The sequence below is a fragment of the Triticum dicoccoides genome, chromosome 5A, assembly GCF_002162155.2.
Source record: "Triticum dicoccoides isolate Atlit2015 ecotype Zavitan chromosome 5A, WEW_v2.0, whole genome shotgun sequence".
Taxonomy (NCBI): domain Eukaryota; kingdom Viridiplantae; phylum Streptophyta; class Magnoliopsida; order Poales; family Poaceae; genus Triticum; species Triticum dicoccoides.
In genome coordinates, this window is record NC_041388.1 from 434,047,164 (window position 1) to 434,072,480 (window position 25,317).

General features: G+C 42.4%; 3 protein-coding genes across 7 annotated transcripts; 1 reads left to right on the forward strand and 2 right to left on the reverse strand.

The window, feature by feature from the left end:
* The first annotated feature begins 418 nt into the window (after positions 1–418).
* LOC119302132 (protein MANNAN SYNTHESIS-RELATED 1-like) lies at positions 419–3,896 on the forward strand. The gene is made up of 6 exons (XM_037579162.1): positions 419–678; positions 1,647–1,776; positions 1,865–1,932; positions 2,023–2,108; positions 2,607–3,189; positions 3,282–3,896. Exons 1-6 carry the CDS (start codon positions 577–579, stop codon positions 3,558–3,560), a joined length of 1,248 nt encoding a protein of 415 aa, XP_037435059.1. The 5' UTR covers positions 419–576; the 3' UTR covers positions 3,561–3,896.
* Positions 3,897–4,212: 316 nt separating this feature from the next.
* Positions 4,213–15,200, reverse strand: LOC119302131 (calcium-transporting ATPase 5, plasma membrane-type-like). 3 transcript variants are annotated; one of them, XM_037579160.1, is made up of 34 exons: positions 14,930–15,200; positions 13,940–14,056; positions 13,812–13,854; positions 13,253–13,368; positions 13,042–13,173; positions 12,637–12,726; positions 12,433–12,502; positions 11,825–11,895; positions 11,646–11,729; positions 11,478–11,555; positions 11,317–11,388; positions 11,102–11,185; positions 10,878–10,960; positions 10,667–10,775; positions 10,512–10,567; positions 10,391–10,433; positions 10,232–10,315; positions 9,949–10,086; positions 9,751–9,816; positions 9,527–9,622; positions 8,994–9,104; positions 8,760–8,924; positions 8,066–8,125; positions 7,365–7,529; positions 7,016–7,132; positions 6,828–6,926; positions 6,427–6,564; positions 6,016–6,116; positions 5,866–5,911; positions 5,637–5,771; positions 5,326–5,433; positions 5,113–5,204; positions 4,743–4,843; positions 4,213–4,637 (listed from the first exon to the last, which is right to left on the reverse strand). In XM_037579160.1, the coding sequence occupies exons 1-34, from the start codon at positions 15,056–15,058 to the stop codon at positions 4,612–4,614; spliced, it is 3,225 nt and encodes a 1,074-aa protein (XP_037435057.1). In that variant the 5' UTR covers positions 15,059–15,200; the 3' UTR covers positions 4,213–4,611. The 3 variants fall into 3 exon arrangements, with proteins under 3 accessions (XP_037435057.1, XP_037435056.1, XP_037435058.1); XM_037579159.1 differs by having other exon boundaries at positions 9,524–9,622; XM_037579161.1 differs by lacking the exon at positions 8,760–8,924 and having other exon boundaries at positions 9,524–9,622.
* Positions 15,201–17,254: 2,054 nt separating this feature from the next.
* Positions 17,255–24,604, reverse strand: LOC119302133 (KH domain-containing protein HEN4-like). Of its 3 annotated transcripts, none has more exons than XM_037579164.1 (7): positions 24,098–24,604; positions 20,606–21,028; positions 20,084–20,335; positions 18,625–19,005; positions 18,308–18,384; positions 17,979–18,090; positions 17,255–17,690 (listed from the first exon to the last, which is right to left on the reverse strand). In XM_037579164.1, exons 1-7 carry the CDS (start codon positions 24,587–24,589, stop codon positions 17,547–17,549), a joined length of 1,881 nt encoding a protein of 626 aa, XP_037435061.1. In that variant the 5' UTR covers positions 24,590–24,604; the 3' UTR covers positions 17,255–17,546. The 3 variants fall into 3 exon arrangements, with proteins under 3 accessions (XP_037435061.1, XP_037435060.1, XP_037435062.1); XM_037579163.1 differs by having other exon boundaries at positions 17,979–18,093; XM_037579165.1 differs by lacking the exon at positions 24,098–24,604 and adding an exon at positions 22,946–23,197.
* Between the last annotated feature and the right edge of the window lie 713 nt (positions 24,605–25,317).

Here is a 25,317-nt window from a genome sequence, read left to right on the forward strand (position 1 = left end):
GGAACTATAGAAGTATCCCATAAATAAGAGTCTACGCGGCGTAATTTATCCTCACACCTCATTGTTTCTTGACTCGCCGAAAAAGCCGTAGCAGAAAATAGCATATAAACCCACCGGAACAAAATTGAGCTCGCACCAAACTATACATCACAATTTATTTTCACAAGTGATCCTACTAACAAAATTAGAAAATGGACCCCTCAAAGAAAATGGAAAATGGAGCACGATGAGAAGCACAATTGGCAGGTTCTATGGAGTTTACTAAAACAGCCGAGCCCACTAGGCCACTAATCTCCCTTGTCAAGCGTACTAAACCCACTTTCTCCGGATCGAGGCTTAACAGGACGGATAAATTATACAAGTGCCGGGCGACCCGGCCCGTGTCAGGATCGCAATCTCCGCAGTTAAAGCCCCAGCCAGTGCCACTCCATCTCCAGTCCAGTCCAGACGCCCCTATCGCGCGGCTGTACGCACTGCACACGCGCAGCCCGGCGCTACCCGCGTGCTGCTGTCGCCTCGCCTGTCGGTGCTCATCCGCTTCCTCTCCGCTCCGCTCGCCGCCGGCCGGCCGCCGCAATGGTGGACCCGCGGCAGGTGCTGGCGGGGTTCCTCACCCTCTCCATGTTCGTCATGCTCGGCAACATGATCAAGCACGACCACTTCACCTCCGTCTCCGAGGTACTAGCCGAGATCTCCCGCCTCCCCCTCCCCCCTCCATAGCTGCTCTCGTTTCCCCGCCCGCTTCCGGTTTGCATTACAGGGGTGTTCTTTTTCTGGAGGGAGATTTGCGGGGGGCGTTTGGGGGTCCTGCTGTTGTTCTGTTCTGTTGCCTGATTTTGGTTACCATTCACTTGATTCTGCATCGTTTGGTTGGTCCAGACTCCATAGAGCGCTAGATGCGAGGGGTGATTTTGCCTCTGTGGTTTTGACCCATCTGTGCAGTATTGTGCTTAGGATTGGGAATTTTTCATTTTCTCGTACCAGTTCTTGCCAAAAATCTCAACGGATTTGCTGTCGCAGTCACATGAAAAACTCAGATAAAAGTTCAGTTAATGTTTTTTCAGTTCACTGTGCAATGGATGGCTCCAAATCTGAAGTGATTTGTGGATCTAAGCTAGGGAAGGCATCTCGACTCTCGAGAGTTGTGTGTCAGACCGTCACGTGACCTTGACTTTGAGGGCTTAGCTAGGGTTTAATAATCCAATCCTAGTTTTTCAGCACGTTGCACCAAGCTTTGGGGTCAAAAAAAGAATCAGAAGCTTGGTTTCTGTGGTAATTAATAAATTATCCCTCCTGCGACTACGAGCTTTCCATAGAAAAAGCAGAGTTTGTGGGGACATATATCGGTCAAAAGAAACCATCAATTGCAAAGATAAAAATGCAGAAGGGGAAGCAAAGCAAAGACTTTAATTTCTTTATACAGAAATAATCTCATGTTAGAGTATGAGCTAGACAGTGAGGGTTGTCCATTTCATGAATCACTATCAATTCTCCAGCTTATGCTCTCCCTGTCTCCCAGTCCTTGACTTGTTCAGATGTTCTGCCGACAAACAAATCAACTGCTATTTTTAACTGATGGAAAAAGAAATTCTGCTTTTAACTGATGTGGCCATGCTATAACTGCTCTCAAACTGAACATCCAACAGCTGGCCGTGGACGCAACAGGCGTGGAGCTCAATGCAATGAAGATCGCAGACAATACTGAAATAACCAAGGCTGGAGTGGAGCTCGAGGCTACTGAGGAGATTAAGCCGTGCTGGACCAAACCAAGCCCAAGTAACAATATTATGTGTTCAAGAAGTTTTCCGTCACATCCATAACTATTACCGATTAATCTGGTTACTCATGCTTGTGGTTTCTGCAGAGGATGATCAGTCTAACGGTTTTGTTACCTTGTCATTGACTATTGGCCCTGAATACCATGCATCACAGGTACGCCCGTAACTTGGAACTTGCCCTCATGAATGTAGTTGAGTAAACAGAAAATCAGCTTATGTTTGTGTGTTTGCCCTTTGGTTGCAGATTGCTGATGCTGTAGTGATTGCAAGGTATCTGGGAGCTACACTTGTACTTCCAGAAATCAGAGGAAATGAATTAGGAAAGAGTCGGTATGTTTCTAGAAAATGATGCAATTTTAATCTGTTCCATAAGATATGGCTTCCTGCAGACATCTATTGGTGAAAACATGTGTTTCACCACATGAGCATCTAGAAAATTTTCTTGTTCACTATATGAGCACCTTGATTTATTTCCCACAAATGAACATCAACACTGTCTTAAGACAACTCTGGTGACTCTTTTTGTCAATGAGTGGTTAGTTCTATTTAAATATTGAACTGTGTACTTAGTATGGATAAACAATGCAAAGAAGTTTCTTGTCATATCTCTACTGTTCTGCCCAAATAAATACATTCGGTTCTGCAACTCAAAATAATGAATAGTAAGTTCTCTAAAATAGACAATAATGAATATTCTGAATTCCACAAAATCACTGTGCTTTCATTTCATAGACTCCGATGATTGTTACTTTGAAGAACAATTATTGATGATTGATACTTTGGGGTGGCATCTCAATTCTGAACTAATGATATAAATTTCATGAACAGAAAATTCCAAGACATGTACGATGTGGAAAAATTTAAGATGAACTTGGATGGTGTTGTCAAAGTAGTAGATAAACTTCCTGCTGAATTGACCACTAAGAAGCCAGCCGTTATTAGAGTACCAAACAGGGTGACAGAAGACTTCATCCTGGACACCATCCAGCCCGCCTTCCAAAAGAACAGTTACCTACGACTTGCAATTATTTTCTCTTCAGTAAGTTTGAAACCGAAAGGGACGAATAACAAGGACTTGGATTCAACTGCTTGCCATGCAATGTTCACTGGGCTCAAACTGAACGCTGAATATTCAGAAGTGGCTGAACAGATGCTGGGCAGGCTTAAAGAGCTAAGCAAGAAATCGGATGGCAGGGTGCTGGCGGTCGATATGCGGACCGACTTGCTAGAGAAGAAGACCTGTAAAACAAGCGCGGGTGCAAGAAGGAAAGGCTGTTACAATCCTCAGGAGGTTCTGAATTTCCTGAAGAAGGTCGGCTTCTCTGCTAATACAACCATCTACTTGACAGAGACATGGTGGCACAAAGGCCTGAATAATCTGAAGAGGGCATTTCCACACACTTATACCAAGGCAAGTAACTCATCCAGTACCATTTAATTAGTCCGCGTCATATTCTGTTTTCTCTTGACCAGATTTTTAACTTACAATCTGTCTTTGTGCAGGATGACATAATGCCGGCTGAGAAGAAAGGAGAATTCCTGAATTCTGGCGATTCAGACCTAGCAAGAGCCCTGGACCTCGAGGTCTGCTCGCAGACCGACGTTTTCGTCCCCGCCATCCCCGGTATGTTCTACGGAAACGTGGCCGGTAAGAGGATCGCGGCAGGCCTGACCCAGATCCTTGTCCCGGCTCCGGTGGTGGGCGGTTCGGCGCAGGCCTCAGACTTCGTCTCCACATACATCACCAAGAAGAGCCACTTCGCCTACTCATGCTACTGCTAGTGCTGCCGCTTAGATCGTTTGTTGTCAGTAATAAGAATGAACTGAAGTGAGCTGCTTGGCCATGCTTTGGGTAGATATGCAAGTGTTGTTGTTGTACTATTACTAATTTAGGTTTTGTTGTGGGAAGCACAGTATCAGAATGTTGTCTGGGAACAAACACCACAGGCACATGCATGATTACAGTGTGCTACAGAGTGGACCGTGAGGTCTGTCTCTAGGCATGGCATGCGAAAAGAGTGTGCCTCATGTACCAAGTTGTATTGCTTATAATCATCCTATATCAGCTCACCAGTTCTGGCAGAAATTGGCTCTGAAGTTTTTATTCTCAATGGAAGATGTGATTTCTGTCTAACAACTGTGCAAGTTTATCTATTGATGACACTTTGTGGTCATCATCACTCTGTTGCAGTTTCTCTACTTAAATAAAAAAGCAACAGCTCGCAAGAAAAACTAACCCAATTCAATGGCTTGCTGCCTTCATCTCCGTCTCCGTCTCATCTTCTCCTCGCCTGCCGGAACAGCTCCGGCGGCCCCTGACGCCACTCATCAGCGGTGCAGGTTCGCGCCGTGCATGCGCACTGGGCTACATTAGACCTTGCAGTAGCTTAATGACAATAGTTGCTGGTACTTGGAGCTGTTAAATCCAACAGAATAAGCAAAAGGGGCCTGGCTTTATGCCTACACATGGCACCAGCAATCAGTGGAAACAGCTGCAACTTGCAGCAAAAGAAAGCTGTTCTCTAGCAGCACAACAACTTGTTCCAAATTCACAGCCATTTGGATGGGAGTTTAACCCTAACCCCGTACAGTACTACCGTACTTATTTTGTAGACTACTACTACAACTGAGTGATATCTACCAGTGCACAAGCTTCCTGCCATTCCTTCCCCGAAAAAAGCTCCCCTCTCTCTCATTCCCTATGGGCGCATCTGCGCCCAATTCTACAGGGGCTGCTCTTTGCCCCTCTCTGAAGCTCCAGTCGAGATGAAGCCTGAATTTTGGCCCCGTTTGCAGCTTCTCCAAAAATTGCTCCTAGTCCTCGGGCTAAGTCTCAGCTCTTGCCGCCCTGCTCTTCATCTGCAGCACACAATGGAATGCATGTAGGGGATAGTTACTATAAGCTCGTTGGGTGAAAACAAAAGGAAGCACAAGGATCAGCAACTGTGTATGCAGGGAAATTACCGCGGCGGCGTGGCCTTCTCCAGGCACAACAGTGCTTCAAGTAATCCTGGAAAGGTCTGGCCGGAACAGGAATGGACTTGCCAACATACGCGAGGGGCCAGCTGGATTGGAAAGACAGACAGAGAGATGGTAATGTGGCCATTGGAAGGAAGAAATAAATCACTCTTTAACAGTTCTCAGAGTGTAATTTATGGGTTGCCATCAACGTGTTGGAAAATTAATGCCCAGATTAATTAAACTGACAAAAAATTCTTTACCACTGGCGCATAAACAAAGGGATATTTGGATATATGAAATAACTGTACACAAATATGCATTCAGAGTAGAAAAGAAGTGTCCTGTCTGTGCGATGGAGTTCTCCTATATATACCTGACTGCACCAATTGCAACTGATAGCAGCCATAGCTTCCAACCGAGCCTAACAGTTCCGAAGAACTTCCCGAGAAATTCAATTATCAAGATCTGCAAGATGAGATGATGTCCAGAAACTCAACTTTTAAGATCTGCTGGATGAGATGATGATACTACTTGTGCCTTGTCAAAAACATGTATGCGTTCAGATAGCAAGTTACTACGTTGTTACCTGAAGTACGGTTGTTATACCCACTATACCCATGAAAAGGCGGTTGCTCGTGACTCCTCTCAAGACATTCTTCTCCTCAGGCTTGCGAGCATTGAACTCATTGAAGATCTGACATGAATGGCACATGAGGCGTAAGGAAAGAATTCTATGATTTCCTACATGTATCAGGAATATGTACATTTGCATCTTTAATGCATATCCAACAACGAAATCGGTATTCAGAGGGGATGTGCTAGGGCTACACAAGGAAGTGACAGCAAACTATAGTCTCGCTATAATATTGAATCGATGAATGTTGCCAGTGATCTTACTTGGCAGAAGACAAATGCATTGAAGACAAAGGTGTTCTTCATTTTGTCAGCGCACTCTCGACTTTCATTATGCAAATGGAAAATCCTTTTGCCATCAAAATTGAAGACTAGAAGAACTGTTATCTGATAAAGAGCCTGCAACAGATCCATATAGATATGAAGAAAAGCTGTTCAACAGGTTTAAAATTGCATGTGTGCATATGTACAGGTGAATTAGACAATTAGAGACCTGGATAAACAGGTTTCTCCACATAATGTTTGTAACAAGGGGTTCCCTGCAGAAGTGAAATAAGAAGTGTATGATGATGGTTTTTCCGACAAAGTACATAACAGTATATAAAGAAAATTTGTCAATAATTTGTAGAATGGTGCATCGTACCTTCTGCCAACAGGATGTCTCTTCATTAGGTTATCTGTTGGTGGTTCAGTTGCTAATGCAAGGGCTCCCAGTGTGTCCATGATAAGGTTCACCCAAAGAAGCTGCCAGGTGAAAAATGATATGGTTGTAAACAAATAAACAGGGCATTTCTTCAGAGTATCTTAGATAAGATTTCTGCAGCATCACCTATAATATTTCAGTAGTTCGCCATATTTATTCATAAGATTTAGCAGTCTGCCACAAAGATATTACATATTTTTGATTGTTTCTTACAATATTTTTTATGTGCATGTCAGCTTAATAACTGAAGCAAATAAGAATGCACATAAACAGGCAATAATAAATGAGATAATAACTGTGGGATATATAGCTATTAGAAGAAGATAACACAAATCAAGAAAAGAGTCCAACCTCAACTGCATTCAGAGGAACCGCACCAGAGGACACGGCAGCAACCACATTTATTACCAGGGCAGCGACATTAACAGTCAGCTGGAACTGGATAAATTTCTGAATATTTGCGTAGACAGAACGTCCCCAACGAACAACCTAACACAAGGAAGGAAAGTCAAGATTTTTCCTCTACATAGAAGTTTAAAATAAGTTATCACTAGACCACAACTATGGCATGTGACGTAGTACAACTGTTGTGTATGCATCTGTCACAATATATCACATGAAATAGATATATTTGCATATAGACAAACCATGCCGGTATGTGTGATAACTGAAAGTACAATGACAGGCTAACATGCTGACGTTTTTCTTCTGTATAAAAATAGACATTATGCATTGATGTTGGAGAAGACAACCTTGACAACGGATGTGAAGTCATCATCTAAGATTATAATGTCTGAGCTTTCTTTAGCAACTTCTGTTCCCGAGATGCCCATTGAAAGACCGATATCAGCCTATAAGACCAAAGAAAAAAAGGATTACACGATGATTTTAGATTGACACTTCAATACATAACGACATAGTTGTAGTCTTGCAGACAGACCTCATGTAATGCTGGGGCATCGTTAGTGCCATCACCGGTCACAGCTACTACATGGCCTTTTCTTTTCAAAGCTTGCACAAGCAAAAGTTTGTCGTTTGGAGAAGACCGCGCCATTACCTGAAATAAAAGTAGATAGATTAACTGAGACCACTTAGCAAACAAATTCATAAACTTGGAAGATATTTTACATCAAGAAATTACAAAGTACTTTATACTGTATCATAGAAAATTTGTTCTTATTTATAGAAGATATTTTATAGTACTTTATACTGTATCATAGATGCTGCTTGTGGTTTTGAAAGCTCCAAATATGAGAGAGATGATGAAGGGATAGAGAGAGGTGGGTTACTGTAATCTTGTCAGCAACTTCTTCTCGTGCAGTTTCAGACATTTCACGGAACACCTTCCCTTCTATTATTATTGTCTCTGAAGCAGCATCCTTTGCATTTAGTATTCCACATTCGAAAGCAATGGCCTTAGCTGTTTCAACATTATCTCCAGTGACCATCCGTACCTAAAACAAATATGCTTTCTGAGAACAACAAAATAATGCTTTAATCAAACGCGAGAAACCAATATGTTATCTTAAAACACAAATAAAATCAAGCTTAATATTATAACTTCTACCCATCTGATCACTGCAATACATAGCTGAAACAAGTCAACAACAATGATCAGAGGATATCTGCTTTTTTACCATCTTATTGTTTTAGTTGAATTGAACAACAAAATCGGCATTAAGTTGGATTTGCTCAGCACTAATATACACACTTCCATCACATTATTCGACCAACTAACAGACATCAGGCATGACGAATTACTGTCCTAACATGGTATGGAAGCAGTACCAAGGATATTTAAATCAAATGGAAAAGGTACAGGCAAAAAAAAAGGAACTGAAGTATCATAAACATTTTAAAAGCGAACCGCCTTGATCCTAACCACCTATTATAAACTCAATAAGTTAAAAATCCCAGGGGAAGAATTTGAAAGAGAAATAGAAGGAAAGAAAATAAGAGCAAACAATAATAAACCATAGATGATAATAACCTTCACACCAGCAGCACTGCATAATTGTACAGCGTCCCTTACTCCTGGGCGACAGGGATCCTACATCAAAAAAGAATTTATAGGGCTGAATAGCTGCATGCAGTCATCAGTAGGTAGAAATTATATATGGCAAAACTGGAAAAAAAATTGCGCCTAAACAGATTCGAACATAAAGAGTTCTGAAAGAAGCAGGCATTTTAACAATGATGGGAAACATGAGGAACAAGTGATGCAAATAAAACTGATGAACTAGCATGGCCAAGTATCATCCGAAAACTATAGTTGGCGAAGGACAGCTTGACGTGCTTGCCAACCGTAGTGGGCTCAACTCATCTAATCCATTCTTTCATAATGTCCTGTGATTCTCCATTATCCCGGTGCCACTCTCCCAGTATCATCATGACTAACTATTTTACAGAAACCTCCAAACAAGACACATTTGGTTCAGTTTCTCCATCTCTTAATAATCTGTAGTGTCTCATTTACATCAAACTTGACATTGTGGTTTTGAAGCATCCAACTAGCAAGATGAAGATGGGCCATTCTGTCCTTGTATTCTTTTTCGCTGATATGGCATCATGGCATGGACTGCTAAAATTAGCCATAAATGAGAACAGAAAGAGCAGAAGAGGCCATGCACAACTTTTCAAATGCTGGTAGAAGCATAAAGTAAACACCATCTCACAACACACACCTTTATCCCGACCATTCCAAGAAGAGTCAGATTTTCCTCAGGCAACTGCCACTTATCGAGATCCTCCCTAGGAACCATTGAGAGCTCGCAGGTGCAATATGCAAAAGCAATACAGCGCAGTGAACTCATTGACATATCGTCAATGAATCTCTTCAATTCGTTATACTGTAGAAGCACTAACAACTTAGTAAAACTTCAGAAGTGAGGCCCGAATTAATTTGGGTTGGTATTTACCTTGTCAGAACTCATTGGATGAACTGAACCATCAACAGAAAACCAGCTTTTGCAAGATGCTAATACTAGCTCAGCAGCACCTTTCCAGTGGATGTGTACATAAGCATCTGACTGCACTTACAAAACCAAATAGCACTGAGGTAACACATACTAAAATGAACTAGGAAATATTTTATTACAGCATAAATAGTATGATCAAGATTCAAGACAAAGCACTCATTTGCAACATGTATTCATGTACAACATAAATGAACCAAACAAGGCAAAGAGAAAATGTAAAGAAACACAAATGTTATGTTGACAGGATCAGACAAAACATATACAACTTATGCAGCAAGTGTGTGAGAACTATTTTTCTGAAAGATAGTAAATCGCACAAAGAAACTACAAGATGCAAAACCAATGAAAAAGTCAGATACTTAGCACTAAAACATAGAAGGAAAGTCAATAATGAAGATTAAAAAGGACTATTTCTTATTTAACATTACATGATTTCCTTCAGAATATCAAGTACATGAAAATGTGCTTACCACCTGCACTGCAACGCCACCACGTTTCTTCACTGAGTTGAATGGGAGAACGCGAAGAACTGAAGATTTTGACCTCACATCGGTGAAATTCATCCCAATCTATTCAGTTGAATTGTCAATTCTATGGAATAAACTTGAAAGAAATAATGATGAATGAAAGATATTGTCAATTTAATGGGACAAACTTGGAAGAAGTAATGATGAACAGAACAGAATATATGAAATACCTCAAGACCCCAAGAAAGAATTGCTTTTTCAGTTGGTGAGCCAGCAACTTCAGCAGCTCCTCCATCCTATAGACAGGAAACATATTAAAATGGATGGCATCCTTCGGTATGACATGTGAACTTAGACGGATGTGCTTGCCATATTATGCAAAAAGTACAAGGAAAAACCTACCGAAAGAGAAATGTATTATACTGTACCTCTGGTGAAAACACAGCACCTGCTGTGTTTTGTGCAATTCCTTCAACAAGTAGAGATGCCACACTGCTAAACATCATCCCAGTATTATCACAAGGATTCAACTTCGTCCCACTCAAATATGCTTCCACAACTGTCATCTAGACGATCAATTAGAAAAAATAATAAGATACAGAAGCACTTCACAAACTGAAGACATTACTGATTATATGCAGTGCAGCAGTGGAGTACATAGAGCATTTTTCTTTTCTTTTTCTGTGAGGAGTGCCTATTGACTTTACAAACCTTATTCAAGGTAAGAGTTCCAGTCTTGTCACTGCAAATCGTGGTCGCCGACCCCATTGTTTCGCAAGATGAAAGTCGTCTCACCTGTATGCGAAACCAAAAACACAGATTTATACTGGAGTAAAGGTTTTTCTTTGTAAATCTCTTTGTATGCATTACCAGAGCCTTGTCTCGCATCATCTTTCGCATTGAATATGCAAGGCTGAAAGAAAACCAGCACCAGTTTAATGCACCTATTCATCTCTAAGGAATTTGTATAAAAAAGGTAAAAGATGCGTACGTCAATGTTACTGCTAAAGGGAGTCCTTCAGGCACAGCAACAACCACAATAGTTACCTACGGTGACAAATGCTGCAGAATCAGCTCACTTGGAAAGAATTGATGCTCCTCATCATCATAGTAATTAAGCAAGAAAACTTGGTTAGGATTACATACAGCAACTGTAAAAATACTGATTGCCCCCATAAATCCCTGTTTTGCACCAGTAGTCCCAGCCACAAATGCAGTAGTTCCATCTGGATTATTGCTATGCCCGGTAAAATATCTGCATTTTAGATGGAAGGTGACCATGAGAAGCATATCCACGAAATGTAGAATATTTACTTAAAGTGCACCATAACAATGAACGAATGTACCAGAAAACCACCTTATCCAAAGTACGACAAGGACAACACCAGCAACTGATAAACCCACGATACCAATTAAAGTAGCGACACCATTCAAGCGCACCTGCTCCACAGTTTGAACAAGTGGGAACACCGTCATAAAATATAAACAAAAAGGTCAATATAAGTTGACACTATTCTCTGCGTGGTACATACCATGAAAAATTAATTAACTTGTCGTAAAAAACGAACATAAGAAATTAACCTGCAACGGGGTTTCTTCACCAATATCTTCTGAAAGATTGGCCATCAACGTACCCCATTCAGTATTAGTACCCACGCCTGTTACCTATATGTTTATGGAATGAATGAGATGCTAACAAATTATAGAAAATACACCGGTAGCCACACAATTGTGTAATACGAAAGCACAAGCTGAACACTTCATGTACTTGGAAGGCTCAACCAAGTGATACTCACCAACATAGAGCCATAGCCATCTGCGACCTTGCAACCGGACATCAACATAGGTGCCTTCTGGTCCTTATGAACCTGACATTAGTATAACATACTTGAACATTTAAGAAGGCAGATTTCAGAAAACAATAATTATTGGCCTTTTCCTTTTTATCAACACTTACAATTTTGGACTCTCCCGTCATACTTGATTCGTCTATTGCAAGAGAATGACCAGATATCAGGACACCATCTGCAGGGACCTGAAGGTCAAATAATGCATGTAATCACGTCAATCTGACAAAAATAGCTCAAATGTAGACAAAAGGTGGAATATGTGATGAATGCATTACTTGATCACCAATTTTGAGGGGAACAACATCGCCAACCACAAGGTCAAATATTGAAGCTCCTACTCTCTTACCACCTCTGATAACCTAATTATTAGTCACGATAAATCATGCACTGCCAATGAGTCGCAGTCCCAAACAAAAAAAGTACACTCTAAAATTATCAGGATGAACATACTCACCTCAACTTGTATGTTTTGTTTCTCCTCGTTCAGATGTTGAAACTGAAGAGATTGTCTATAATCACTGGTTGCTAAAATGGTTGTGAAGAAATAAATATCAGAGCACGATTATTTCCAGTACAGCAACATGTATGCAAATCACTGACGCCATATATAATATCAGAGCACGATTATTTCCAGTACAGCAACATGTTTTTGCCTAATATCTTAAGGTTTTCTATGAACTGGTTAGTGCATTACAATCGTTACCATGTCAGAGCAAAAGGTTCTGAGTCTGACAGCCAGCAGCTCATTTTACTTCATTCTTAAAAGAAAGGTGCCACTGTGAAAATACCGGGGGTGACTCACAACACTGACACCATTTGAGCAGATGCATTGTTCAAGAAAATTTGCACAGGTGCATCCTGCCTACATGTGAATCCCAATAGCACTACAACACATCCAGTCTACAATGTAGGCCTATAATCCCCGATGTGAGGGAGGGTGTTGAAATATCAGTATAACTGCCACTTCCCTTGACAACTTAAGGTTTTGTATGAGCTGATTAGTGCACAAAACTCAATAACAATAGGAGAGAAAAGAATAAAAATAGAACATACTGTTATTACCTGTAACAAATATCACAAGAAAAACAGCAAAGAATATGCTTCCACCATCATACCATCCATCTTTTACACCCTAAATAAAGCGTCAATGGTGAAACCAAAATAGGAATAAGTATTATGAAATTGAACCATTCTTACAGTGTAAAGACAAGACAAAATGAATACATGAAGAAAGGAGCCAAGGTAAATCATAATGTCATGAAGTACCTCTGTTGCCATGCCCAATGATAATGATATAGCAGCAGCTACCATTAGAATCACAAGAGTTAAATCCTGACAAGCTTCAAATACAAAGCGCTGCAAATAATAATTTGCTAGATATTAAACTTGATGATATATGGATTTAAGGCTCAGAAGTTCCATAAGGAAGAGTAAACTTCACATGGTGCGCATGTATGCTCTAAGTTCTGACGCTGCAAAAGTATATTTGTTCCCGCAATCACTACATATACATTCAGCTTTAATAAATTTATACTTGTCATAGAAAAATAGTTTCACATCATGAAATACTTTTCATTTACCCCTACAGCCCACAAGAGAACAAGAACAATGAACAATAAGACAAGGCACGCCGGAAAAAGTTACTGCCATAGCATAAGGAAAACTGCGTACCCATATGCTTTTTCTTTTCTTGCACGGATAGGTGTTTGCCCCGAAAATGTCTCTTCTCTGCAACAGCTCGTCCTCATTTGAGCTAACTCCTCTGTCTAAATTACTCTTTAGTAAATCCGAAAGCCCACTGACCTGCGAGGACATGCCATTAGAGATATATGAGTAAAAAATAAAAAGGGTGTCAATCCAGGTGAAATTCATTTGAACCTACCCCTCCAACCTCCTGAAGCATAATTGCCTCATGGTCTCTGTTCAACATTACAAGCTTTTCCAGATCAATTGGAAATCTCTGAGAGAGTGACTCAAATTTTGTACCATCGTAAGATTCTGTTTGATCAAACAGAATTATATCAACTATAATTTAGACTATCAAACTAAAAACAAGATAAAGATGCATCTAACAGGAATAACTGGATTAAGATTTAATGAAATGAGATATATAAGGTATCATGTGTCTTGACTAAGCACACACACACTTCACAAAAACAAATACTACATAGGTGGCCAAATAACCAGAAATATGCGGAAGAAGAAGTAAGCTAAAGGTTGCTAAGATGGGTGTCCATGGCATATTTTCAGTTCAAATGTGAAAAGTTATCATCACATAACAATGGATATTAAATGGATCAATGAATCGTGTGGATGTGTCCAATATTGCCACAGTGTTTACATGTAAATATGGTCCTTCAGGGTGATGCATCACCATTTTGTTAGGAAATGTGTGCAATCATCCAACCATATAGCGACTAGCAGGAAACTGGAGATTGTACCTTGTAGCGCCTTTTGACCAGCGTTTTTGAAAAGGAATACTGCCTGAAGAATCCAAATATAGAATGAGCAAACGTTATACGTCAATGAGAAGCATCATTTGTCTACTGGCAGACGCCACGTTACTTACCCGTATAACTTGTGCATGAGCTCGTATAATTCTTCTCAAGTTTTCTCTCTCTTCATCCCTCGCGAGATCTAGAGTATATCTAAAACGACGTGAAGCGTTGAGCACGAGAGCAATTTGCTGAAACGAGGGAGAAAAGGCAATGCTGTAAGTAATAATATAAGATGAAACATGAAGTAAAAAAATACCACATTCCTATACATCACACTTTATGTTTTTCTTGAGAATTCTCATTGGTGATATGGAACATCAAAGCCCCTACAGTTTAAAATTTATTCCAGTACTACCTAAAGAAAAATATAGCCTAACAAACTTTCCAGATTCTGATGTATCTAGACTGGGGGTAGCATCCTCCTACTTTATACAAGTTTACCCGTAAGCTTCACAATGATCAATGGTGTGGTTTAACATCATTATAACCCTGAGGCAGTCATTATAAGATACCGAAACCGAACTGCAACAGTTATCATCTCAAAAAACTGCAACAGTTACACAAGGCACTCCAATTTAGAAATATATGGGCAGAACATACAGACACAACAGATATATGAAGTAGCTGATGCAACATCCTGGTGCACATGAATCAACGAACATTCACCCACAGAGTTTCTCAGCACATTAAGTCATTGCTCGTAAATTCAACCACTCCTTGTTTAAAAAAAATCGATTAATCCAGCCCTCCGCCATTATCAGGCATTCGTGATTCATCCATCAGAAGCTCAGAGCTGCTTGATGCAGTGATGATTGAACGGCATTAGTGACAGATCGATCAAGCAGATGCCCGTTCAAGGGAACCCAAAAACCCCAATGTAAGAAGCGACGTTGTGGAGGCCAAACCGCAAAACAGATACGGACTATATCGTGGTGTGCACATGGATTTTCCGCAATTTCATCCCCAACCTCCAGCCCGAAAAGAAAACCCCCTACTACGTACTAAAATTTGAAACGAAAGGAGGAGCGGCAGCGAGGAAATGGCGAAGATGACATACGTACCCTCCACCGGCGCAGGCGATCGCGCGGGGCGTTCTTGCCGGGTATGTCGAACGCGCAGATATCCTCTCCCTCCGTCTCCCGGTCCTCCTCGTCAACCGGCACGGCGACCTCCGGCGGCGGCGACGCCATTCCGTGCCGCGGTCGGTCGCAGGAGAGACGACACCGAGCCGCCGGCCCAGCGGAAGATTGTGTAGCTCAGCGGGGGCGGCGCGATCGCCTCACCTCGGTTTTCGCGTGCGCCCCAACTGTGTGTTGTTGTTGTTGTTGTTCAGTGACAGCAGCAGAGTCTCCTGTGCTGTCCAGAGTGCGCGCGTTTCCGCCTGCGTATTTATCGGGGGAGCGAAGCTTCGCGGAAGGCACCGCGCTTGACTGGCGAGTGGATGGCACTTGTCCTCGGGTACTTCGGGTGGGGGTGGATAGCAAATTTTGCGGCTGTCGCGGTGACTGACAGGTCAGGGGCAGGACGGGATGGGCCCACGTGGAGATGCATTGCGACCTGTATTTGCGAAACAACTCATGGTTGTGTTTTGTTCTCTCTCCGTTCACTTTAACTGTGTTTGGTTGCATCCTACCATGGTTGTTCTCCTCTGATGCATGTATGCTGAGTGTAGACATGCTAAGTACATATGTGCTAAGATGGTCATATGTGTGCATAACTTCTTGGCCTAACATCTTTTTGTTTTACTTCCTCTTTTTCTTCATGGGACGGTAAGTTGTTTGTTATTTTAGTCCTTTTGTATATTATTGCCAGTATGTTAACTTATTCGTCCCACGACGTCCCACATGCTCAAGAGCAGCATGACTACGTAAGTAAATTCATGTTGCACTTACACCCAAGGACTAAAGTACATACAATTCAAGATGTAATCATGCATAATACATGACTGCCAAGTGGAGAATTGTCATTTTCATGAACTAAAATCACTCGTGTGTCAACATAAATCATTTTGTGGTAGCTCCTTCCGAAGGGAGAAAAGAAAACACAACACAAAGTTTTTTAAATAATAATATGTAGCAACGTTTTACTCCCTCCGTTTTTTTACTCTGCATATTAAATTTGTCTCAAGTCAAAATTTATAAAATTTTGACCAAATTTATATTAAAGATATTAAATAAATACAGTATGAAACTATATTCCACATGAATCCAATGTGATATTTTTTTGGTATTGATAATATTGAAATTTTTTCTACAAACTTCTTGGTTCAACTGAAAAGAATGTTTATAAATTTATCTAAAATCAAGCGTTGTACAGTTTGAGCAAGTTGTAGGAAAAGCTATCAAGAGTTACAATACCTATATTTTCTTATTGTATCGATTTAGTAATGTACAATTGTTGATGAATTTTCCTAAAAACTTGATCAAACAATGCCTTAAGACAAAATTTACGAGACTTGTTTCCAGAGACGGAGGGGCTACTCTTCACTCGCTCGTCCTTGCCTGGCTACAAAGCCATAATGACAGGTACCCAAGTCCTATCCTACGCATGCTTGGCTGTATAAAAAAGAGTCGTATGCATGCATGCTTGACGGCACAAGATGGTAAGCATAGGTCTCACCCAAAGCTGGAGCATCGTTTTGTAGTCTTGCCCAAGGCACGGGGATAGATAATTAATTAGTGGAGCACATCCGAAAGCATACCAACAAGATCCTAGAAATGTCGAGCTCGCGGTTGCCTAGAAGTTCCTCTGGGAAGACCCACCGGGACTTGGATGTGCGTTTCTTCTAGTAGCAACCAAAGTCTAGGCTTACGTCTTGGCTGTGCATTTCTACTTCTGGGTTCTTGCTGGACAAAAATGGCCTTCTTCGTGTCCAGTTGGTAACTTGGAATGGTCCGTACCACCATGCATATTCCAAGATGCCGTGGCTGTCCGGTGTTTCCGTAAGAAAACTGCCTCCGGCTAATAGTATTTATTTGTCCAGAAAGGAATTCATGCCCCGCTGAAATTCTTCCCAACTATTCCCTCCGTCCCAAAATAAGTGACTCAACTTTGTACTAACTAAGGAAGTAATTAGCGCTTACAGCAGTTGTCATGAAATTCCTGAGTTCCAAACGAAGGCCTTGCACATGGTTCCTGAATTATTTGGACTCGAGGGTGACAGCTATTGCAATAATGCAAATCTCGAGGTGCGGTTGACTCGGGTCGTCTCTGATCCTGCAGGTCAAGTCATGCCAGCATCAGCTGTCCTTGCCTGACCATAGCGTTTCCTGGAAACTCCCTACCATGAATGATCGATCATACAGAGAACAGGCAGGACCAACTTCCCAGCCCAGAGGCGAGCTCAAAGAGAACGGCAAGGCAGGAAAAGGACATGACAAGAGAGCTGGGCACGCCTTCCATGGTAATTCCCTCAACCAAACACAACAAGTTACATCGACTCAACTTTGAGCAATACAATGGCGCCATGCGTCCAGCTATCATCGACTCAACAACTTACAACGGCGCTGTCTGTGTGTCCAGCCAGCCACCAATTCAATCCTATCTACATACAACCCAATCACTATTGTACATGTACACACAACCTCTCAGGGAAAGGAAAACAAAAAACTCTCCAGGTGGAAAACCTCCGAGGAGGATCCACGGGTCTATGATGGCGAATATCACCACTGTTGCGGGTCATTTTTGGTAGAGACCACAAAAAATGAAAGCATGAATCAGGCTCTGCGCCCTCTTCGTTTGTTCGGGGTCTCCACATATAATAACTGTTGAATTTGTATCTCCGGGCTTTGGATCATGTACTGTAATTTCAGCGCCGGATATCTGAAAGGTAGGCAACACTGTCAGCCCTGTGGCCGGATGCTCCTTAAACGGGTTACATAGAGTTTACGGCTAGAGAGCCAGAGGCAGCCAGGACTTAAGACTGTTTCAAGTGAGTTTACAAGAGTGATAAAAGGCTGAAATATATGCAAGTGATATGCACGGACTGTGTTGTGGCATTAAGAGTTAAGACAAAACGACAAGCCAACATTTATACGATGAGCACAAGGTAACATGGGACAAGTATCGTTTAATCTGATTTAGGTAAACAATAAAGAAGAGTGCAAGTACCTTCTTTATCTCAGCGAGGTCACTGTCATTGGCTCCACAAACAAAACCTATGTACTTGCAAGGAATGACAACTTCAGTTGTTGTAGTTGCTGGTGTAGCCACTTGGTTTTCACTGCTGATGATGTCAGAAAAATGGTGTTAATTTCTTCAAGAAAAGGATCACTCCTACAGATTCATTTATCAATGGACTAGAACTTCCACATAGATTGTATACATTGTATTTTGAACAAAAAGATATCATCTGATGGTAAATTCTAGTTACACAGCCAGAGTGTAATGATTAAAAAAGAATGCAGAAAGCTGAATCAAACAGTTAGTATTGAACTTACCTTGCCCCTGGTCCCTTTCTGAAATCTACAGCTGGTACTATATCAGGCATGCTTCTTGGAGCGTCAGTTGCTGGTGCCTGCACATGATAAGGGACCTGATTCTTATACATTCAACCACAGTGCCTAAATCAGCAATCTGATGTGCATACAAATGATGTTTTGAACAAAATCCAATGGCAGATCATCCTAAACTGCAACCTTTACTGAGAGTTACTTGACAGTGGAAGTTCTTAATAGAGACCTTTGTGCACAATATGCTACCAACAACATGCTAAATTAGTTATGCTTATGTCAAACAGCATTCTCCATGTACTAACCTCAGGAGCCCAGGTTCTTGGTGATGGCTGCTCAACAAAAGGACGAGGACCTCCTTGTTCACAACCATACGGGTAGGGCATCCTATCAGCACTCATGTGTTCCATTGGATGTGAAGGAGGTGGGCCAGGTGGTCGATGATCTGCCACATCAAAAGGACCCATAGGAGGATTAGGTCTGAAAGGATGCATAGGATAGGGAGGCATGCCTCCACTGTGATGTGGTGGAGCTTCTTGTCTTGATTGATGATGAGAAGGGTTCCCAACAGGTGGATACGGAGGCATGCCTCCACTAGGATGTGGCTTCGGGGGAATGATGAGATCTCTAATCCTCCCAGCGATATGACGCAATGCATCTTGGATGGACTGAAAGCTACCGGTGACCTGCAACAAGGGCTCGAGAAAGTTATAGTCTGAACTGCATCTACTCAACAATCCTCCTTAAGTGATCTTCTATTTTCCTCTCTTCTGGGTGATCCTATATTTGTTAAGCATGATATCAAAATAGATGACTGACGCACATATGCATCATAAGTGTATTTTCTTAGAAGGAAGGTTCAAGGGAAACAATGTGAAGGAACCAACTAACTCAGATCATGTTCCAAATGGAGGACTTGGAGCACAAAATACGTAGTAGTTAAGAAATTACCATGAAAGAGTTGCAGCATAGCTACAGTACATGAACGGGAAATATTAGTTCTCTTAAACTACTTCACAGTACAAAGGTATACTGTAGTTCACTTTGTATCCTGGTGTACGTTAAAAAAGGTAGAAAAAAATATTAAATATTCAACACAAGACCTTTTGCTAATACAACTTCAAGTTGACGCGTACTATTATTTTCATGGTAGTTAAGAAATTACCATGAAAGAGTTGCAGCATAACTACAGTACATGAACGAAGAAAATATTAGTTCTCTTATACTACTTCACAGGACAAAGGCATCCTGCAGTTACCTTTTTTTTGAGAGAGAAAATGTACTATGTAGTTCTCTTTGAATCCTGATGTACGTTAAAAAAGGTAGAAATAACTTTTAAATATTCAACGCGAGACCTTTTGCTAATACAACTTGAAGCTGATGCATGCTGTTATTTCCATTTCATACTAAATGAACATTCTTAATACATTGCATTATTTGCTGTGGAGTAAACTAAGTTTACACTCAATGATGAAGCTTCAGTGCTTTTAAGGAAAATACACCAATAGACAATCCATCTAACACAGTTTCATTCAGTTAAGACTCTGACACTTCAGATCAACCATCTTTAGTACCCAGCACTTTTTTTCTCTACGACCCTATATGCATGCAACCCCAAGCCCACCCACGCGGGTTCCCGGCATATTAGCAAACTATAAAAAGGGCATGTAACCTAGAGATAACTGTGATGTCCACGAGATCGAAACATACAAAGGCACGAAAAGTCAAAAGCTGGAGTGGTTGATTAGTGGAGCTGGAACATACCTGAACCAGCTCTTCATTTCGTTGTGCACATCTTGGAATTTGTTCATTCCCAAAAATTCGGATGCTGGCTCCTGTTACCTTCCTCATCTCTGCAATTATGGATCCACCTTTGCCAAGTAGGCAACCAATATGCTGCGCTGGAACAAGAAGCCTGGCAGGTACAGAAGAACTTTTATCCATAGACGCCTCCGAGATTTTAGAATATACCCGAATCAATGCGTCCTGAGATGGAGAATGCATCATCTCAGAATTCTGCACAAACAAAAATTGCATCCATCAATAAAATTTCGGACAACAGATAATGAATGGACAAAGTAAATCCCCATATCCTTGTCAATACTGGCAGGATAGAGCCAGCATCCAACTTGCTGTGCATTGTCATGATATGCAAGTATTCACCAAGACGCAGATCCATACAAAAAATGTTTCCCACAGGAAATATAAGAATTTCATTACTTGAAACTTTATAAGAGGAAAATGAGTGATTCTTTCTAAGTTATGAGGAGAAAGTAAGAGCCACACCTCACGCGCAGAGATCACAATTATACGTTCATCCGAATCAGCAACAGGGTCTATAACCTTGACTGAAGCACCAGTTTCACTCTGTAATGCACGGATAGTGGAACCGCCTTTTCCAATTACGCCGCCCACCATGTCATTTAAACATATCATTCTGAACATTATCTCTTGTTCAACAAAGAATCTAGGACCAGGGGCAGCACCGTTGCTTGAAAAAATCCTTGCATGATAGTCAGGAACATGTGGTGGTGGTAAATAGCTTCTTTGAGAATGAGGATCCACACCAGGTGGACAACCAACTCCACTGCCTGGAGGCCCGAATGGTCTTCCAGATGGAAAATTGCTTGTGTCTGGCCTAGGATTATCTTGGAGGCAGGTTGAAACCAATAAAAGTGCTTTCTTTGCTGCAGAAAAGCTCCCACTTATCTAACAGGAAAACATCATCATGTTAGAATAAGGTGAAATCAAAAGATTAAATATCCAGGTTAAAGCTTAACATGCCAATATAACAGCAAATCTTGATTTCACGAGCACCGCAAAACTAAGAAAAGCCATTACCAGTTAAATATAACAACAGGTAGAACTGGTTAATCTCCAAGCAATCCACACAAGTATTTTAGAAATTGCAACTCTTCTTGCCTGATGGTTTGGTGAGAGAAAAAAAAAAGACTGCTTGTGTAAAAGGTTCACAAGTAGAGGGGTGGGACTCGATCATAATGAACTCGACATCTCTGCAAACGTATCATCGATAAGACAGTTTTGTTCAGAAATCACAAGAATGAGCTCACTTTAGGTGCCCAACTATGAATTAAATTAGAGCCAAGTACAAAGCAAGCAAGATTAGTTCATTCAGAGCCCATTTTCTAATACGGGCACATGTATTTGAGGTACAAGAAGACCATGACCTTTAACATAAACCAACCATAGATTATTTAGATGCCTACCAAAATCATCATGCTAGAACGGTGTCTTCTTTCCAGCATTCTATGATATTCCAATTCGCAGCATATGGTCAAGTTCATTCACAAGCAAGCATATTAGTATTTTGAGCAAAACCATGCCAACTCAGGCACACAACCACATTCTAATACTATGTCTCATTCTATGCTTTCAGCTCACCACCCAGAGAAAACCTCTCATTCTAAAATTGACTCCTAGTGCAGAATCATCATTGTTCCACATCATATCCAGAATTACAACCATTACATCAACATAAATCAAACGGTCAACATATTTGGAAAATGAGCGCCTTGCATGATGGGGTGTGAACAGTGGAACACATACAGTTGAGCACGCCCTCCTGCTGAAATTCCTCAAAAGAGTCATCCTTTCATGCCAGATGCATAACCGTGTCCTCGTCAAAAGACATGTGATATTGTGATGCACCCCAGGGAACTAACCTACACCACATCTGCAAGTTGCACCGTCCTACATGTCCCTCATGAAGTGCGCAACCCACGCCCTGGGGCCAAACAACACAGTGGCATGATGGACTAATCATCCTTGGAGTGATGGTGGAGGGAGGCATGGGATTGTGACTGGGCACAGTTGAAGAGCACGTTGGAGGAGAAGGAGACAACAGGCTTTCGAGCCCCGGGACAAAGAGGTTGAGGGTCAGGAGGGAGTCATTGCTGACAAGGGCAAAGTGCAGTGAGGAAGCGGCATCCGTGGAGCAGGCTGAAGCTAATGGTGAAACCTGGCGCCAAGGCCTTGAACAACAAGATCACAACGACGGTATGGATTCAATGGGTTCACACAGCCAGACAGGGCAAGACCATGATATGCATGAAAGTTCATAGAGAAGGGGATGACGTTTTTGATCTGGATCTCCTAAAGGCTGTCGGGGTTAGCAACAAATCCACAAAAGAGCATGTAAACTTGAGCCTGAGAAATGCAGGTAATCAGCAGTGGGCCTTCCATCGATAAGATGGTGTTCAAACGAACGGCATCAGTTCATGGCTTCATGCTCAACGGTCTGCTTGGGTATGGGAAGGCAGCCATTTCAGGCAGGTGGTTGTGTCCTGATGTAGAGGAGGCCATCGAAATGTTCATTGAATGTTCAGGATATCAGTAATTCTTAGCATATCGGTCAGGTGCTGGGTAGGGATTAATCAGCTTATCGGTCTATTAACTGTATTTATTTGTAACCCATTATTGGTAGCTTAACTAGGGCCATATCTATATATCATAGGCTGCATCTGAAGAAAAAAATCAATGTTGGGGTACTTGCTGCAGTAGAAGCAGCTGTAGATTGCTACAGATGCCAAATCCACCACATCAGTACATACCAGATACTATAGGATAACAGCACAGCAGCAGAACAGCAGGAGGAGAGGAGTTTACCTCGCTGCCTGGCGACGCCATGGACACAGGACAGGAGGAGCAGGCGATGAAGCAGCTGGAGGAGTGGAGATCTGTCTGCTGGGGGCCGTGCTGGCAGCTGCTAGGGAGGGGATCTTGCTGCTCGGGGAAGGGACAGTGCCGCTGGGTGCTCAGGGAGGGGACGGCGCTGGCGGCTGCTAGGGTTAGGGGCGGCGGCTGCTCCTCCATGAGTGGGAGGAAAAGGAGAATGAGTGGGAGAAGGGAGAAGGGAGGGAATGGGCTAACCTAATGCGTAGGCGGCTGTGGGAGAAGGGAGGAACGGGCTAACCTAATGTGCGGGCGGCTGCGGAAGAAGGGAGGGAACGGGCTAAATTTGGGCCAAAATGCCCAGGCAGTCGATCGGCCCAGCTGATAATTCGGTCTGACAGACGATTAATCAGCTTCACAGACCAATAAATCGGCCCACCCAGTTAATTGCACAAATAGGTGCTTTTCGTATCGGCAGGTGGCCGAGATACAATTAAGAATTAACTGTCCGATATGCCAGGTAACTGGCTGATGTTTTGACACAGAGTCTCCAGGCATTATTTTTACATTTGATGGTTAATGCTGCAGATAAGGACATTTCCTTTCAGTATTTAGAAAATCAGGAATCATCACACGTGAACGTGCATAGAGTAGTCTCATAGAGCGACTGGCTCCCCTCCACATAATCAGCTGAGTGCTTGTGGCAGCGCCATGTGATTGCCCTGAATGCCAACGTCACAGGGAAGTGGCAGCGGCTGCGCGAACATCGCACGGTGTGTGGACGCACTGTAGTGAATTTCTTAGTAAATTGCTTAACATCTTTATACATACCTAATTGAGTGACTCAAATCGCTCAACGCATTCTTTGTAACACATAACTAATATTGATAATTACCTACAAAATGCACTCCAAAGTGGCAAATGACAATCCTAATCTCATTTTCCTTACAAAATTTAATTGCACAGTTCAAGCAAGCATTTAAATGGCAATCCTAAACCATACTAATTTCTTACTGAATTTAAGTGTACAATTTAAAGATTGCCGGCACAGGCACGGCACTGGTTTCATGGACTATACCCCACCAAGCAACACCCAGATTCATTCATCTTTGCATACAAAAAAGGCTAGGGAGTTGAGATGCGTACATGGATGAGCTCGTCCCCCTGCAAGGCGCAGGGGGGCACCTGCTCCCTGCTCCGGAAGACCCTGATCTGGGCGCCGCTCTCCAGCCGCATCCGCTCCACCGTCTTCCCGCCCTTCCCCAGCACGCAGCCCACCTGCCCCCCGGCCGCCAGCATCCGGCAGCCCACGACGCCGGCCACCTCCTTCTCCTCCCCCTCCTCCCCCGCCTCGTCGCCTCCGACCCTGTGGCCCACCACCCGCTCCCACACCCTCACGGCCGCGGCCGGCGCATCAGGCCCGGATACGACGAGCACGGCCTCGTCCCCCACGGGGGGGTGCTCCACGTGGAGGTCGCTCGCGGGGCAGAGGGCGGCGGCGCGGGTGGCCGGGCAGAGGAGGCGGAGCGTGATGCTGGGGCGCTTGGCCGGCGGGGATGGGTTCGAGGAGGAGCCGGGGGTTGCGGGGGCGGCCGCGCCGCCGGCGCCGGCCGGGGCGGAGCTGGGGGGGATTTCCATAGGGTCGGACGGTTGAGCTAAAACCCTACTGATCCTCACAAAGAAAACCCGCTGACCGCGTCAGTTGGGCTGCGCCGTTGACTGCACGGTATCCACCGTGCGATTGAACTTCGAAGGATCGGATCCGGCACTCACATCACCTGACACACTCAGAAACTCCTCTAGGAGTAGTTTTTTTATTAGGGCATCTTCAACAGTTGTGAGATAGGTATTGGTAAATTTGCCACCTAGAACATAGTGATGATGTGGCATGTATTAAATATAGAGAGAGAGCAAAGTTGTATGTAGATTAACCAACAACCTTTGCACAAGCTTCAAGGTGAAATAGAGAGCAATCATATTTATTGTCTCACCATCTATTGGATAGCTTACATACAACCCATTGGAGTAGTTGTATGATAGCTTGTTGGTTGATGACATGGACATTTTACCAACAAGACTAACATACAACCTGTTGGAGATGCCCTTGGTGATGAATCATACGATGTGTATTGGAATTAAATATAGGTGTGTCTAGGTAGATTTAATCAAGTCTTAGTCAAGTGACATACTAGTACTGTATATAAAAAGAAAAAAAATATACGAATCTCCATGCAAGATCAAAAGAATATAGCATTGACTGAGACATAACAAAGTCTCAGTCGACTAAGACTTAGCAAAACTGATTAAATATGCTAAATCACACTAGCATCAAGCCAAACCCTGGATGTATGAAGTTGAATGTCGCA

Bases quoted from the DNA above. Each gene is read 5' to 3' on its own strand.
- LOC119302132 (XM_037579162.1), top strand. From the start codon at position 577: ATGGTGGACCCGCGGCAGGTGCTGGCGGGGTTCCTCACCCTCTCCATG. The intron at 679-1,646 runs GTACTAGCCGAG...AACATCCAACAG, and splicing joins ACTTCACCTCCGTCTCCGAG to CTGGCCGTGGACGCAACAGG. The intron at 1,933-2,022 runs GTACGCCCGTAA...CTTTGGTTGCAG, and splicing joins CTGAATACCATGCATCACAG to ATTGCTGATGCTGTAGTGAT.
- LOC119302133 (XM_037579163.1), bottom strand. From the start codon at position 24,589: ATGGAAATCCCCCCCAGCTCCGCCCCGGCCGGCGCCGGCGGCGCGGCC. The intron at 18,385-18,624 runs GTTAGTACATGG...TATCATGTGCAG, and splicing joins CAAGAACCTGGGCTCCTGAG to GCACCAGCAACTGACGCTCC. The intron at 18,094-18,307 runs GTAAGTTCAATA...TGACATCATCAG, and splicing joins AGAAAGGGACCAGGGGCAAG to CAGTGAAAACCAAGTGGCTA.
- LOC119302131 (XM_037579159.1), bottom strand. From the start codon at position 15,058: ATGGCGTCGCCGCCGCCGGAGGTCGCCGTGCCGGTTGACGAGGAGGAC. The intron at 10,568-10,666 runs GTATGTAATCCT...TTGTCACCGTAG, and splicing joins TCAGTATTTTTACAGTTGCT to GTAACTATTGTGGTTGTTGC. The intron at 9,105-9,523 runs GTAAGCACATTT...TTGTAAGTGCAG, and splicing joins GTGGCGTTGCAGTGCAGGTG to TCAGATGCTTATGTACACAT.